At 46.6% G+C, this 16,970-nt stretch overlaps 1 protein-coding gene across 2 annotated transcripts in view; it reads right to left on the reverse strand.

The window, feature by feature from the left end:
• Window positions 1-16,970, reverse strand: part of CRY2 (cryptochrome circadian regulator 2) — a 59,535-nt gene that overhangs the window by 36,539 nt on the left and 6,026 nt on the right. For both annotated transcript variants that reach the window (XM_063944321.1, XM_063944320.1), the window contains exons 2-3: window positions 12,378-12,486; window positions 3,062-3,204 (exon numbers count right to left, since the gene is read on the reverse strand). In XM_063944321.1, the coding sequence (XP_063800391.1) occupies window positions 3,062-3,204; window positions 12,378-12,486 (252 nt within the window). The remainder of the gene's footprint in view (window positions 1-3,061; window positions 3,205-12,377; window positions 12,487-16,970) is intronic.

Below are 16,970 nucleotides of genomic sequence, written 5' to 3' on the forward strand. Positions count from 1 at the left end.
TATGGATGCTAGAGAAATAATAATTTAAAGTAAAAAAAGATGATTGATCTACAGCAGATGCATTGATAAGTTGGGCAATAGAAAAACCAAGTAATAATAATAATAAAAAAAAAAAAACAATATGTAAAGATCATTTGCACCAACCAAGCTGATTTTTTTAACCAATCAGCAGTTTGGAAAGATCATCAACGCACCGTTCAAATGTAAATGAGGCTGTGTAATATCCTAACCTGAGCTATGACGTAGAGTCACAGCTGTGAGCAGTTTAATCCTCCCTTTCTCACACGGACACAAAAGCAAATCAAATGCATATTATTAAGGTTTGATAATGCTCCCCCTATATTATTTACACCACTGATAGGGGACTAAAGTTGCCACTTGTCCGGGATTACCCCGGACAGTCTAGAGCAGGCATGTCCAAACTGCGGCCCTCCAGCTGTTGAGAAACTACACATCCCAGCATGCCCTGACACAGCATTAGCATTCTCTGACCGCAAAACTGTGTCAGGGTATGCTGGGATGTGTAGTTTCACAACAGCTGGAGGGCCGCAGTTTGGACATGCCTGGTCTAGAGTTTCAGTGATCCCGGACAGGTCATGTCCGGAAAGGAGGCATCGGTGGCAACACTGTTTTAAGGGGGGCAGTAACAGGCAGCAACTTGCAGAGTTCTTCATAGGAACAGCTATTTGGAGACTGCTCACAAGAGACAGCCCCATTGATCTGTTTCTGGATTTATCCTACTCAAACTGATACTCTATTATGGCTAGTGCAAAAGTTTTTCTAAATCAGAGTTGATTTTTTTATACGGTTATTGTAATAGATCAATCTAGATATACTATTGCAAAAGCTGATGTGTTGATTTTTTCCATATGTGTAAAGAAGCAAATACAGTATAAAATGCAAGATCATGGTCTTCTTTCAATGTGTAAATGGTCACAAATAATGTTACACACCAGCCATCCTGTCAGGAAAGAGAGGTTGCACAATCCGACTGCAATAATTCCCACTGGTGAGATTAAAAAGGAGGTGAACGCCAAGGTTTATTTAATAATTATCTTCTGAGGAAGTCGTTGATCTGGGAGGAGGAGAAACGCGTCTAGTTCCCAGTCTCTATGTATGGTACACTGCTGATGGTGGATTGGAGGTTTTTATGGCAGCCATTCAGAGACCCCTGTCCGTCTATTTGAAGGAGCAGCAATATTATGCTGCTCAATGATTCCCATTTGGGATTGCACCCCTGCCATTCTTTGGGCAGTTGATGTACTTAGGAATATGAAGGAATTGAGCGTGCTTGGCTATAAGATGCTCACCTTTTATAGACTGCAATTAATACAAATCTGAATCAGCAACTACCGAGCTGGACTTGCCTAATATCTGCTGGTATGACGTCCATTACGAATATCTTTTTTAAAGAAGCCTCTGCCAGATTACTATTGCATACTAACAACCTACCGTAATAAGCAAAACCAACATCACCTACATGCTTGCATGAACTTTCTGGCGTGATAAATATGTTCCAATATGTAGTGCTTTGGATAGACGGGATGGAGTGTGTGTGGCCCATGGAGCCAATATCACTACTTCACACTCGCCCCTTATATAAACTACATTTAATGCTAATTTGATCAAGTGCCTGCGGAGCTGCATCTAGTTTCATTTGGTCGATGTGAATGTTTATTATTGATATCTAGACCAAAGGAATATTTTCAGCATAAGTGGTGCTATATCTAATTTGCCTGGTAACACTCAGCTCCAATAAGCAATGAACATCTTTTGCATGCTTGCAGTCACTGAGGATGGGCTATATCATACATTGCAATTATTAGGCTACTATATGAAATAAGTATTGGTCTCTGTTGTTGCTATTTTATTCATTGTTGCCATTCGAGGCTGGTGGTATAGAGGCCCAAATATATTAAGCCTTAGAACCTTACAAAGTGATTAAGTGGAGAGTGATACAGTACCAGCCAATCAGCCTTCTGTAATTTTTCAAACACACCCTGTAACATGGCAGTTAGGAAGCCGATTGGTTGGTACTTTATCTCTCTCCACTTAATCACTTTGTAACGCTTAATACATTTGTGCCATAGTGTTTTATCAAAATGTTTAACCAATGTTTATTTATGTGCAACACAATCCGGTTGTGTATTGTATGATACATGTCTGTTAATGTTTTTATGCTTCTGCTACTTTGTATTCTAACACGCATCTATATTCCAGTATTCATACATTTCTGTAGTTTGGTGATCAAACGTACAGACCTGTACAGTAGTTCCTTTCATCTCCAGGGACAGGCTGCATCTAGTGTGTGAGGAATACATTGTTCAGAGGCAGCAAAGGATTGTGGGACGCAGCAGTCTTTATGTAACACTGATGCAAGCCTCCTGTTGCCCAGCCTGACTAAGGGAAAGCTCATTACGTTGCCTGACCTGCTCTTCTCCTATCTGCTACTGTCAACAGCTTATGCAATCGTGTTTTCCATATTTTATTTCCTCCTTTTTGTGCCAGCGATTAAGTTTGTGGCTCATATTTAAGCTACGTAGGAGACCTCTCCTTTCTGCACGTGCGGGGAGGAGCCATCTCACATCACTGGGAGGCAGATACCTGGCAGAGCACATGCCAGGCTGCGTGACTGCACGTACAGGAACAGTGTACACCGGGTGGCAGTATAACCCTCACTGGGCTCATGTGGGAGGAAAGAACGTCAGACGCTGAGTAACGCCTGCAGTAATGTCCTGAAAAGTACACTGAATGAGTGCAATGTTTTTATCAAATGCCTGATGGTCTTCTTCCACAGGAAAATCGCAGGATGTGTCAACATTTAGTGTCAGTCGCCAACAGCCCCGGGGGCAATAAAAATATATGCATAAGAAAGGATAGATGAAAATCACTATATGCTATAGGCATTGCTATTACCCAAACTTTGTGGAGAAACGTGTTAAAGGTTTCTTTACTGGAGTGTAGCACTTTCTGTTTGGCTCAAAGTGCCAGTTGGAGTCAGAATAATAGGAGGCAGCTACAATGAAGAGGATGCCATTTATCTTACTACCGGTGACCTTACTTGTCCAAGTTGTACAGGGTGTGCGAATTCTTCACAATGACCTCCACGCCAGCTTCTTTGGCAAGCTTCATGATGGCAGCGTCCCTCTCCTTGCCAAACGGCTCAGAGTCATACTCAAAGGTGAGTCTGTTCACCCCCCACTCCTGCCAAAAGCAAGAAGAGAGATTAGATGGATCAGCGTGTTTCTATATCCAGTACAACTACAAGAAAGCTAGCGGTACCTAGAACAACTATGTATATGGGAGGAGGGGTGGAGGGGATTTTGTTTTATATTAGAATGTAAGCTCTTGTGAGCAGGGCCCTCCCTCCTAGCGTTTCTACCCTCGCCCCTTGTCCACTACCCCAGACAACTGATTTGGGTCACTTATTATATGTTTGCCCACACTTAAGAGTCAGTATTCTTCCCACATCTGAAGCTGTGTGTTTATACTGTTTCCATTTCTTGTAAGTCAGTTTTTGCTCCCAACTGTTACTATGTATATCTGTCATTGCGGTTACTTGTGGCGTGTTATAAGTACATGCTAGTAACAGTAGTTATCCCGTGCCCTCGCTATACGCATGCTGCATCATACATCCCTGTTACCAGTGTACGCTATACGGGTGTGGTATTGAAAGTCGACAGTAACTAGGTCGACAATGTCTAGGTCGACCACTATTGGTCGACAGTAACTAGGTCGACAGGTCAAAAGGCCGACATGAGTTTTTAATATTATTTTGGGGTCGTTTTCTTCGTAGAGTGACCGGGAACCCCAATTAGTGCACCGCGTTCGCTCGCCATGCTTCGCGCATGTTGCCTTCGCTCCGCTACCGCTTCGCTCGGCACAGATTATCGTTCCAATCGTAGTCCACGTGGATCGTTAAGTATGAAAAGGTTCAAAAAAAGAAAAAAAATTGTGAAAAACTCATGTCGACCTTTTGACCTGTCGACCTAGAACATGTCGACCTAAAGACCCTGTCGACCTAGTTACTGTCGACCGATAGTGGTCGTCCTAGACATTGTCGACCTAGTTACTGTCGACTTTCAGTCCGGATCCCACGCTATACAGGCTGTCCTGTCCATGCATGACTTTTACTAGATCCTTACTATGTACTAAACAGACATCAGGAGAGCGCTCAGCATCTCCTCGCTGCAGACTGCTAGTGCTTGTTGTCACGAGCCGTCTAATCGCCAAACGCACAGAGAGCTGATAGCCTGGTTCCCATCCCTCTTTTCTGTGTCCTGCACGACTTTCCCTGGGAATGACAGTGTGACAGTGACCTTGATGCATTTGCCCGATGGGATTATGACCCTTTTCAGTATGCATGGTTTAATGGCAAAGTACTGTATTAAGGCCATAAAATCAATGTGCACAATAAATAAGGGATCTAAAAAATGCAGGTAACTGGGAAGCTCTAAGACTATCAATATCTTTATGGACTATATCTCACTGACTGCCATACATGTCATGTGACATGTAGCTCGCTGACAGCTGTCCTTTTAGGCTCTGAATGGCTCCCCGCAGTGTTCTTCATCAGGCTCCAATGACTAGCATGCATAGGGAAAAAGCTTTTTTTTATCATGATCAGAGCCTTTCATCACTATATATATCAGTGTGTGTGTGTATATATATATATATATATATATATATATATATATATATATATATATATATATACACACACACACACACACACACACACACTGCTCAAACAAATAAAGGGAACACTAAAATAACACATCCTAGATCTAAATGAATGAAATATTCTTATTAAATACTTTGTTCTTTACATAGTTGAATGTGCTGACAAGAAAATCACACAAAAATTATCAATGGAAATCAAATTTATTAACCCATGGAGTTCTGGATTTGGAGTCACCCTCAAAATTAAAGTGGAAAAACACACTACAGGCTGATCCAACTTTGATGTAATGTCCTTAAAACAAGTCAAAATGAGGCTCAGTAGTGTCTGTATGACCTCCCTACAATGCCTGGGCATGCTCCTGATGAGGTGGCAGATGGTCTCCTGAGGGATCTCCTCCCAGACCTGGACTAAAGCATCCGCCAACTCCTGGACAGTCTGTGGTGCAACGTGGCATTGGTGGATGGAGCGAGACATAATGTCCCAGATGTACTCAATTGGATTCAGGTCTGGGGAACGGGCGGGCCAGTCCATAGCATCAATGCCTTCATCTTGCAGGAACTGCTGACACTCCAGCCACATGAGGTCTAGCATTGTCTTGCATTAGGAGGAACACAGGGCCAACCACACCAGCATATGGTCTCACAAGGGGTCTGAGGATCTCATCTCGGTACCTAATGGCAGTCAGGCTACCTCTGGCGAGCACATGGAGGGCTGTGCGGCCCCCCAAAGAAATGCCACCCCACACCATTACTGACCCACTGCCAAACCGGTCATGCTGGAGGACGTTGCAGGCAGCAGAACGTTCTCCTTGGCGTCTCCAGACTCTGTCACATGTGCTCAGTGAGAACCTGCTTTCATCTGTGAAGAGCACAGGGCGCCAGTGGCAAATTTGTCAATCTTGGTGTTCTCTGGCAAATGCCAAACGTCCTGCACGGTGTTGGGCTGTAAGCACAGCCCCCACCTGTGGGCGTCGGGCCCTCATACCACACTCATGGAGTCTGTTTCTGATCGTTTGAGTAGACACATGCACATTTGTAGCTTGCTGGAGGTCATTTAGCAGAGCTCTGGCAGTGCTCCTCCTGTTCCTCCTTGCACAAAGGCGAAGGTAGCGGTCCTGCTGCTGGGTTGTTGCCCTCCTACAGCCTCCTCCACGTCTCCTGATGTAATGGCCTGTCTCCTGGTAGCGCCTCCATGCTCTGGACACTACGCTGACAGACACAGCTCACATTGATGTGCCATCCTGGATGAGCTGCACTACCTGAGCCACTTGTGTGGGTTGTAGGGAGGTCATACAGGCACGTGGAGGCCACACACACTACTGAGCCTCATTTTGACTTGTTTTAAGGACATTACATCAAAGTTGGATCAGTCTGTAGTGTGTTTTTCCACTTTAATTTTGAGGGTGACTCCAAATCCAGACCTCCATGGGTTAATAAATTTGATTTCCATTGATAATTTTTGTCTGATTTTGTAGTCAGCACATTCAACTATGTAAAGAACAAAGTATTTAATAAGAATATTTCATTCATTCAGATCTAGGATGTGTTATTTTAGTGTTCCCTTTATTTTTTTGAGCAGTATATTATTATATATACATATATATATATATATATATATATATATATATATATATATATATATATATATATATATATATACACACACACACACACTAGGTGATTCATCGCGCCCTACGGGCGCTCTTCACACCGTCGTAAGGGGCTACGCCCCGGTAAACTCAACAGAAAAGTGAAGGAGTAGAATAGTAGATGGTGAAGTTGTGGTGGAATGGTGTGTATGGAGGGTGCGTCTATTGTGTTTTTGTGGTAGCGGTGGGTGAATTGTTTATGTGTGTGGCAAGGTGATGTGGTGTTAGGGTGTTTGTTGGGGGTAGAGGTGTGTTATGTTAGCAGATGTTGGAGTTAGAATTGGCGTATTAGTGGCTTTAGGCTATGGGGGTAGTCTTGTGGGGTAGCTGGTGTTTTAATGGTTTGACTGAATTAGTTGGGTGCAGAGGGAGGGCGGTGGGTGTGCGATAGGGTTAGGGTGGTGTGTGGCTGGATTGTGGAGGGTGTTGAAGGGAATGTGTGTGGTGGAGTGTTTTTTGTGAAGGGTACGTAGTTTGGCGTGTGGTTTTATGAAATGCTGTGGGTAATGATTTATGGTCCTTGGGCAAGTGTGTGGAGAGGGGTCACTGCCTGTATATGTTTTTGCGTAGGGGTGAGGGATGGTGGTGGTGATAGGAGGTGTAGTGTGGGATGGAGTTGGGTGGCAGGGGGATGGGTGAGAGGGTTTAAAGTTGGCATGGGTGGAGGAGGACCACATAGGATGGGTGGTTGGATGGTGGAGGGTTTTTGTGTGTGTGGGGGGGGGGGGGGGAGAAGGGAGGGGAAAGGGCAGTGGAGGGTGCGTGCGTGTTGTTAGGAGTATGGAGGGTGAGAGTGTGCATGTGTAGGGGGGGGAGGGGAAAGTGGAGGGTGTGGGCGTGTGTGTGTGTGTAGGGGGGAGGGGAAAGTGAAGTGGAGGGTGCGGGCGTGTTGGTAGGAGTGTGGAGGGTGAGTGTGTGTGGTTGGGGGGAGGGGAAAGTGAAGTGGAGGGTGCGTGCGTGTTGGCAGGAGTGTGGAGGGTGAGTGTGTGCATGTGTAGGGGGGGAGGGGAAAGTGGAGGGTGCGGAGTGTGTGTGTGTGTAGGGGGGAGGGGAAAGTGAAGTGGAGGGTGCGTGCGTGTTGGTAGGAGTGTGGAGGGTGAGTGTGTTGGGGGGAGGGGAAAGTGAAGTGAAGGGTGCGTGCGTGTTGGTAGGATTGTGGAGGGTGAGAGTGTGTATGTAGGGGGAGAGGGGAAAGTGAAGTGGAGGGTGCGTGCGCATTGTTAGAAGTGTGTGTAAGGTAGAAGTGGTTGCAGTGTATGTGGTGATAGGTGCTGGTATGTGTGGGGACATGAGGCTGCTACTTGTTTCCCCCCTTGTGATGGACAGGGTGCGAGTGGGGCTTGGTGCACGTGGTAGGATGGGTGATATGGGGGGCACGTCATACGCAAGTGGGTGAGTGGGGGCACTGTGTGCACAACACGGGGTAACAGTAACACAGGCCATAGCTGTACATGCGGCATCACCCTGACAGCACGCCACACCTGACTCTGTACCAGCGTTATCTCTGTCGCTGCTGCTGGCTCGGACCCGACGACCCTGCTGGACGTTTGGAAACAGACAGATTCGTGGGGTCGGAGGCAGCAGCGGTGAGAGAGATAACGCTGGTACAGAGTCAGGTGCGGCGTGCTGTCAGGGTGATGCCGCATGTACAGCTATGGCCTGTGTTACCCCGTGTTGCAGACGGCGGGTCCCGGGCAGCGTGTCAGTGGCTGCATGTGGGAACAGGCGACAGGCTGGTGCAGAGGGAGGGGTGTGGGGTGCGGATGTCAGTGGGCTCCCGGGCAGTGTGTCCCGTCTGTGGCATCGGTGGCTGGATGCTCTGCTCCCCCCACCGCCGGCTCCAATCCCTGCGGCACACAGCCGCAGCGGCCTCTCCTCCCCCGCACCGCCGGCTCCAATCCCCGCGGCACACAGCCGCAGCGGCCTCTGCTCCCCCGCACCGCCGGCTCCGATCCCCGCGGCACACAGCCGCAGCGGCCTCTACTCCCCCGCACCGCCGGCTCCGATCCCCGCGGCACACAGCCGCAGCGGCCTCTGCTCTCCCCACCACCGGCCCCGATCCTCGGGTCATACATCCGCAGCGGCCTCTGCTCCCTCCACCGCCGGCCAGTGTGTGCAGCGGTAGTGGGGAGCGGTGTGTGCGGCCGGGGTGTGGAGGGCGTTTAGTTGAGAGTGTGTGGCCGCGTCTGCAATCTTAAAGAGGTTAGCGGCGGTTGCGGGTGTGTGTCCCGCCGTGGTGGGGAAGGTGGGTGTTTGCAGGGGAAGGGTGGTGTGGGGTGCGCCTGGCTAGGTGGCCATGCTTACCTGGCAGTGTGGGGCGTAAGAGCGCTGCTGGCTTGTGGCAGGGAATGGTGGGTGGAATCTCTGGCTGGTGCTCCCTTCTGCTATTGGTGTGTGCTGTGCTGACACTGGGACAGGGCAGGAGCTGCTAAGTCCGCCCAGGTCTGTGACTCCACCCAGCGTTAGAAATGCAGCCACAGAGTCACAGGGCTAATATATAGGAGATATATATATATATATATTTACACATACACACATTCATTTAAGGGGCAGACTAGATGGGCCAAGTGGTTCTTATCTGCCGTCAAATTTTAGGTTTCATTTCTAAGTGTATATCCATTATATCCATATTCCCGTAGGTCAACCTGTATTCTAGGTTTAGTTGATGCTACAGAATGACCTCCTATCTCCTGGAAACACTTTAGTTTAAGCTGCATTGCTTGGTCTGATACTTGTCCACAAAGGTAATGCACGGCCTTGTTGTGGGACCACTTGTGAGAACCCTAAAAACAATGACTACATTTACCGGAACATTAACATATCCTAAAACACAATTTAACATCAGACTCTTCCTAAAACAACAAAACAAATAACTTGTATCACACATACAATCTACTATAATCTCTGGGCCTACTAGCAGCATTTGAATTGCCATCCCAGCATCATGGATATTCAGCGTACATACAACTTTCTAGTGTCCTGTGTATTTTTCGTTCATTTATGCTTCCGTCCTCTTTCATCCTCTGTTAGCAAATGCATTACCAGAGCTGTGGACTGGGGTCCCTGAGGCTCTCCAGAGAAATTTACTGTGGGGGGTAACCTTGCGTTAATTTGCGTTTATTATTGTTTTAATATTAATAATATATTATTATTTTACCCTAAAACAGTGGCTCCCAAACTCAGTTTTCAAAGCACACAGACAGTCCAGGTTTTAGGGAAATCCATGCTTCAGCACAGATGGTTAAAGCAAAATAACTGTCACCTGTTCTGACGCATGGCTGTCCTTATAACCTAGACTGTGGTTGGGAACCCCTGACCTAAAACAGAGGAACTCAAGCTCAGTCCTTGGAAGCCCAAAAAGTCCCTACTGTATTTTCCGAGTCTCCTCACAGAAACACAAGTGAAATGATTAGCTCCAACTATGGATCTTTTCACATGTGTCAGTGAGTAATGACTACACCTGTGCACCTGCTAGGGTACCTGGAAAATGTGTATCGTTTGGGGTCCTGAAGACCGAGTTCAAGAACTACTGTCCTAAAAACGGGTTCGGTATCATATCCCGCCACACGTGATGAATGGGGGCGAGCGCAACGAAGCCCCTTGCGGGCTCGGTCCATCTATGGGTGTCATGGACACCCATAGAGGGGGAATCACCTACCTCGCTGGTATACCGCGTTGGTATGGTGCCCCCGTCGGGATCCTGCGTCGGTATTGTGACAGCCAGGATCCCGATGAGCAGTTTGCATGCCCCGTTGTGGTGTATGCAGCCTGTGCCCAGCAGGTACTACATGTCTGCACCCAGAACATGGTGCCCAACAGGTATGCATATAGCGCCCACACATATTACTACATTCAGGAGTGCGCGCTCTCTGTCCCAGGCGGTGATCACATATACATTGTGCCTAGCAGTGCACGGATAAAATACAGCGAGGATTTTAGTGCTATTAGAATCTAACAAAACAAGTTGGCATTTCAGCTCACACCCCCAGGGTTTGGCGAGATGAAATTTGCGAAAAGTTAACCATTTGTGCGTCAAATGCATAAACTGCATTTCTCACTTTAGACGGGCGATCGGGATGATAAAACAAGAGAGGGTAAGGCTTGGGGCGGGGGTAAAGTTAAAATATATACTAGGATCGGTCAGGTTTGACTGCTGGGATACCGCTGTTGGCATCCTGCCAGGTGGGATTGTGACTGCCGGGATTTTGTACCCAAAATGCTTGGCCATAGTCCAGCGTAAGTAGATGGAGTGTTTGCATGCTAATTAGGTGCTAATTAAGTCTGAAGTATATTAATATGTAATCACTACACACAATACAGTAACCTTTTCATCATACAACCCCCTCTAATTGACATATTAAGATTAATTATAGGTCAGATTATTCTTTATTCTGATCCAGAGAGCATGAATACAAATATAAATCCTAATTGCCCAAATTTTCAAACACAACACCAACAAATTAATTAAAGTGGATTGCGTGGAGACAACGCTTTTAGCAAGACTCAGGGGCAGATTTATTAAGCTCGGTGAAGTGATAAATTGGAAGGTGATAAAGGACCAGCCAGTCAGCTCCTAACTGTCATTTTTTAAACCCAGCATGTGACATGGCAGTTAGGATCTGATTGGCTGGTCCTTTATCACTTCACTGAGCTTAATAAATCTGCCCCTCAGTCCAGAGGCGAGAGATTATCTCCAGTGAAAATCTCATTCAGTTTCTTGCCATTTGTTTGTGCCACTGCATCAACGGTTTCTAACAGGTTTCTAACTTTAACATCTAAGAGGTGAGAGAAAGACGCTGATGAAACAGGCAGAGGGCTGAGATGGAATAATGGCTTCCCAGCAGAATACACACCACACACTTAAAAGGATTAGTGGAAGGAGAGAATGGAGACAGGAAATTTAAGATCACAAAACTTCATGGACGTCATGAAAAGTACTGAAAAAGGAGACTGCGTCAATCAACGGGGACTATACAGGAATAACTCAATACGGTAGCTGACAATTATTATTGATTTTTTTAAAGCCCGGTCTGGTGGGTCGGATCATGGATGAATTATCTGCAGACAGACATGGTAAATTTCACGCTGGGACAGAATGTTAAACTTTGGTACTACTGACGCAAAGCAAAATATACTGTAGTCTCTGAAAAGTATAAAATGACTATGGTGAATATAAAATCACTTTCTTTTTTATTTATTTATTTGAAATGGAAAATAAAATTACCAGTAATCATAGATGTCTGTTATTCTAAAATCGACTTAAATATTTTTTAATCGTCCTGCAGCACTTTAGTATGACATGTGTTCCTTCTCAGCGAGTTCCACCAATTGTTGCATTCAGCAGGATCCCACTTCCTTACAATGGCTGAAGACCATTAACAGTTCTTCAGCGTTAACAGATCCCCCCCTTCACAGCCTCATCCGCACAGCTCCACTACCAAGGCCAGCCCGTATGGAACATACAGTAGTTGTATTGTCAGAGCCCCTTCCTTTGTTAACTTCCCATTCTCATGAAAGGGAGATACACACAATGGGACATCAGTAGTATGCCTGTGTATTCAAAACTGGCACGGAGAGTCTCTTTCACCCCACAGCACGCCGCAACATTTCCATCCTAAACATGGTGGTAGCCCTAAGAATATAAGAGCTATAGGAATATAACCTATAGGGCCGGATGTAATGGCTTGCAAGACGGTCGGAGCTCCGAGACTCCGGCTGAACTCGAACGTTTCGTTAAAGCAGCAAACGTTTACAAAGCAAAACCAACCAGGTATAAGATGCACTGTAATGCAATACACACGGCAACATTTGTACTGCATGGGTAACTGACCTCAGAGGCAGCAACACACAGCTAAGACCTGTATGTAAGCACATTACAGGGGCTAGGGATCTAACCGATAGGGCATTATGGAACGGTGAACTACAGAATCTACTGCAGCCTTTATGCATCACCAAGGATCCACTGTCTTGTCACTCTATATACATTACCAACATGCATAATACAATCCTCCGGAGGATCCTACGGTGCAGGCTATATTATCTCACCTTAAATAATCTTGGGAACACATCGGCTGGCTGTCCTCTCACTACGAACAACCGAGAACCCAGTTTCCTTAAACTACAATCCAGATCCTCGAGGGACTGCAAGAGGAACCTACAAAGGGACACAGAACACACACAATCATCAGTTCCAAAAAAGGTCTGGAGAGGTCCAAAGGTTTGTCTGCCTTCCTGTATCTTCTATACTAATCAAGCAAGACTTCTCTGCGAAGTACATTATATTGGCCAATTAAACCTGAACATCAATTCTATTTTCTCCTCATCTGTGTTGCATGCATGTAAATAAATGTGAGAACAGTGAACACGGTCTGTTGAAGTGCTATGGGGCAGATTTAACATGGGGGTAATTCCAAGTTGATCGCAGCAGGAAATTTTTTAGCAGTTGGGCAAAACCATGTGCACTGCAGGGGAGGCAGATATAACATGTGCAGAGAGAGTAAGATTTGGGTGTGGTGTGTTCAATCTGCAATCTAAATTGCAGTGTAAAAATAAAGCAGCCAGTATTTACCCTGCACAGAAACAAAATAACCCACCCAAATCTAACTCTTTCTGCACATATTATATCTGCTTCCCCTGCAGTGCACATGGTTTTGCCCAACTGCTAAAAAAATTCCTGCTGCGATCAACTTGGAATTACCCCCATTGAGTGATATTCTTGTTATCACTAGTTACTAACCTGATAAGGTTCTCCAACCAATCATCTCCTGTCACAGCGTTTTTAAAAAGGACAGTTAGGAGCTGATTGGTTGGAACACTATTTAAGATTAGTAACGCGTGACAACAACAATATCGCTCGTTGCTAAATTTGTCCCTACATTTTTAGGATGGGGCATTTTTTGGTGAAACAACAGGTTTTTATTTTATATATTATATATAATAAAAATGAGAATGTCTCTCATGCTAAGCCACAGTACTGGAATTTCTAAAAATAAACAAAATAACAATTTATAATTCTAACAGACAAGACTAGAGGTGGGTACACACTAGCCGATATATATCGCGGGTCCGTCAGCCTGTGTGTACGGCCGATAATGTCCGTGAACGCCGTAGTTCACAGACATATCGCGTCGGCCCCGCAGCACAGCCGACGGCAATATAGCTACCGATATATTAGCGCATCGCTCTGTACAGGCGACCAGCCGGCCACCCGTACACATGCTGCGGCGGCCGGCGGTGATTGACAGCTGAACTGGGCGGGTGCGAGTACACGCTCGCCCAGTTCATGACGTCAGTCCCAGATAGATCGGGCAGTGTGTATGCACAGCACACTGACCGATCCGTCCATAGATATATCTGCCAATCAATTGATATATCTATCAGTGTGTACCCACCTTAGGAATGGACAATGAAACAGATATGATCATAGATTTACTTAAACTTCTGAGGGGTCGATTCAATTGAATGCGAATTGAATAGCGCGTGTGTTTCGGCGCGAGTACGGGATCCTCTGACATAAGTGCCCGCACTAGGGCACAAAACAGCATCTCGGCGCTACTTTTGTCGGACTTCTGCTCACACCCCCGGAGGAGTGCAAGCAGCAACCCACTAGTCGGACTAAACAGCGTGCTGAATTGAATAGCGCTGGGACCTCCTTCCCAGAGCTATTCAATTGAATCCTAAAGTAGAAAAGACAGTTTTCCTATAACAACAGTTTTTTGTTTTTTTCAGTGTAACAGGAGTTGTAGCAAAATTGTTCGATAGTCCTTGCAATATTTTAAATCTGATTAGTTTAGATTGGAAGCTGCTGTTTACACCTTGGAAGCTCTGGGATAATTAGTATATTACATATACTGAATGCTATTGATTTCACAATCTGTTGCTATTTTCAGGGCGGTAGAGAGCCTGGGCGGGCCCAGGTACTTTCCAGGGGGCGTGGCCTAACCACGGGTGACGTGGGCCTGCCTGCACACTTAGAAAGAAATACAGAAAACATAGGCCCGATTGTATTAAGCCTTAAAAAGTGATACAATGGAGACAGATAAAAGAGTGATAAATGACCAGCCAATCAGCTCCTGTCATATTTTAAACACAGCCTGTGACATGACAGTTAGGAAGCTGATTGGCTTGTTCATTTATCACTCTTTATCAGTCTTCTCTCTATCACTTTTTAAGGCTTAATACATTCGGACCATAGTACTTTAAGGCCCCCCCTGGCACACTGCATCGTGCGATAGTTACCAGCCCTGACTCCATAGCAGTGTGAGGATTCACAAAGCATCAACTGTGATACGGATTATTTTTTTCCTTCTGCCCTATGCTGTGATAGAGGCAAATGGCCAAACTGTTCCAGCATTTCACAGCTATTACCCACCGAGGACACAGAGAAAAATAAAAACAGGACTACACAGAGAAATAAATATGTCAGTGTCTCACTGTGACAAGCAAACGTGCCCAAGCGTGACTCACAACTGGTGAATGCCACTTCCGGGGTGTTATACAAGCTGTATCTGTGCCCGGAGGTACGCAGCTGACTCACAAACCGGTATATGTGCACACCTCAATCCTCGTGCAGCCTTCCCCACACATGCCACCGTCTCTGCCAGATGTCTGGCGTGGAGTCCTGCGCTCTGGAAAATCACTGTGCACTTGTGTAAGCTCCAACCAGGTGCTGGGCCAAGCTCATGAAGTGTATTGTGCTGGGACTGCGGGACTTGATGTACTGCCATTTACTAACAGCGCTCAATAAATATACCTCACTGTTTTGTTTTTAATCCATTTGAAGGGTAACTGGGCTGCTACAGGGTATTCTTACATTAATCATGCTGACACAACCGCCATGGAGAGATGGATGGAGGTGGTACTACGCCTGTTATATATGTGCAAGGTGATAAACGAACCAGCCAGTCAGCTCCAATATGCAAATTAACAGTTAGGAGCTGATTGGCTGGTGCATTTATCACCTTGCACATATCACTGGTTTATCACTTCCTTATGCCTTCTCCAGGTTAATACATCTGCCCCAATGGTGTTTAACAGCACATGCATTATCTATATACAAATATAATATACTGTAGTATAGATCATATTAAATGTACAGCATAGCGACAGGTTCCAAGGTAAAATAAGGGCACATCTGCTTTCACTGCAAATACAAGTTTCACAGTAAAACTACAAAACCATAACCAGCCAAAAGTCAAATGTCAGAATACATCCGGTGAATATAGAAGGATTGACCATTCACTACAGTTGCGCAGGATGAGCCTGATAAAACCTTAGTCATAATCCTTGTGTTATGACCGAGGAACAGTAACTTGTATCTCCCCTCCCATTCCTCTAGTGACAGCAGTCTCAGCTCCATGCAATACACTGAGACAGGAATTACTGCCCATGCAGCGAAGGTGGGGGCAGAATACACAGCGATATCATCACCCTCCCAAGCAGGGCCCAGTACAGGAATACTCCCCTGGAAGAACATTCCATAGTCTTGGCAAGGGCAGAGTAGCAAAATGACAATAAGCACACAGCCCATACTTATGTAGCGTGACACAAACGGGTTGTATAGCAGGTTTTTATTTTCATTTATAGCTGTAAAGCAGCCAGTCACTACATATATTTATGTACATTCCACTCTAGTGCTGACATATTCCCAGACTAGTCACACACTACAAGAGTGCCAACTACAGGTATTGGTGACCACCCTGCTGGTGTGATCCCCCCACATGTGACAGCTCTCATCCCCCCTGCTGGTGTGGCTCCCCCCACATGTGACAGCACTCATCCCCCCTGCTGGTGTGGCTCCCCCCACATGTGACAGCACTCATCCCCCCTGCTGGTGTGGCCCCCCCAACATGTGACAGCACTTATCCCCACCTCTGGTGTGATCCCCCCCAACATGTAACAGCACTCATCCCCACCTCTGGTGTGATCCCCCAACATGTGACAGCACTTATCCCCCCTGCTGGTGTGATCCCTCCCAACATGTGACAGCACTCATCCCCACCTCTGGTGTGGCTCCCCCCACATGTGACAGCACTCATCCCCCCTGCTGGTGTGATCCCCCCAACATGTGACAGCACTCATCCCCCCTTCTCGTGTGATCCCCCCAACATGTGACAGCACTCATCCCCCCTTCTGGTGTGATCCCCCAACATGTAACAGCACTCATCCCCCCCTCTGGTGTGATCCCCCCAACATGGGACAGCACTCATCCCCCCCTCTGGTGTGATCCCCCCAACATGTGACAGCACCCATCCCCCCCTCTGGTGTGATCCCTCCAACATGTGACAGCACTCATCCCCCCCTCTGGTGTGATCCCCCCAACATGTGACAGCACCCATCCCCACCTCTGGTGTGATCCCCCCAACATGTGACAGCACCCATCCCCACCTCTAGTGTGATCCCCCAACATATGACAGTACCCATCCCCCCCTCTGGTGTGATCCCTCCAACATGTGACAGCACTCATCCCCCCCTCTGGTGTGATCCCCCCAACATGTGACAGCACTCATCCCCCCCTCTGGTGTGATCCCCCCAACATGTGACAGCACCCATCCCCACCTCTTGTGTGATCCCTCCCAACATGTGACAGCACTCATCCCCCCTGCTGGTGTGCCCCCCCCCCCCCCCCCCCCCAACATG

The sequence above is a fragment of the Pseudophryne corroboree genome, chromosome 11 (genome assembly GCF_028390025.1).
Source record: "Pseudophryne corroboree isolate aPseCor3 chromosome 11, aPseCor3.hap2, whole genome shotgun sequence".
Lineage (NCBI taxonomy): Eukaryota > Metazoa > Chordata > Amphibia > Anura > Myobatrachidae > Pseudophryne > Pseudophryne corroboree.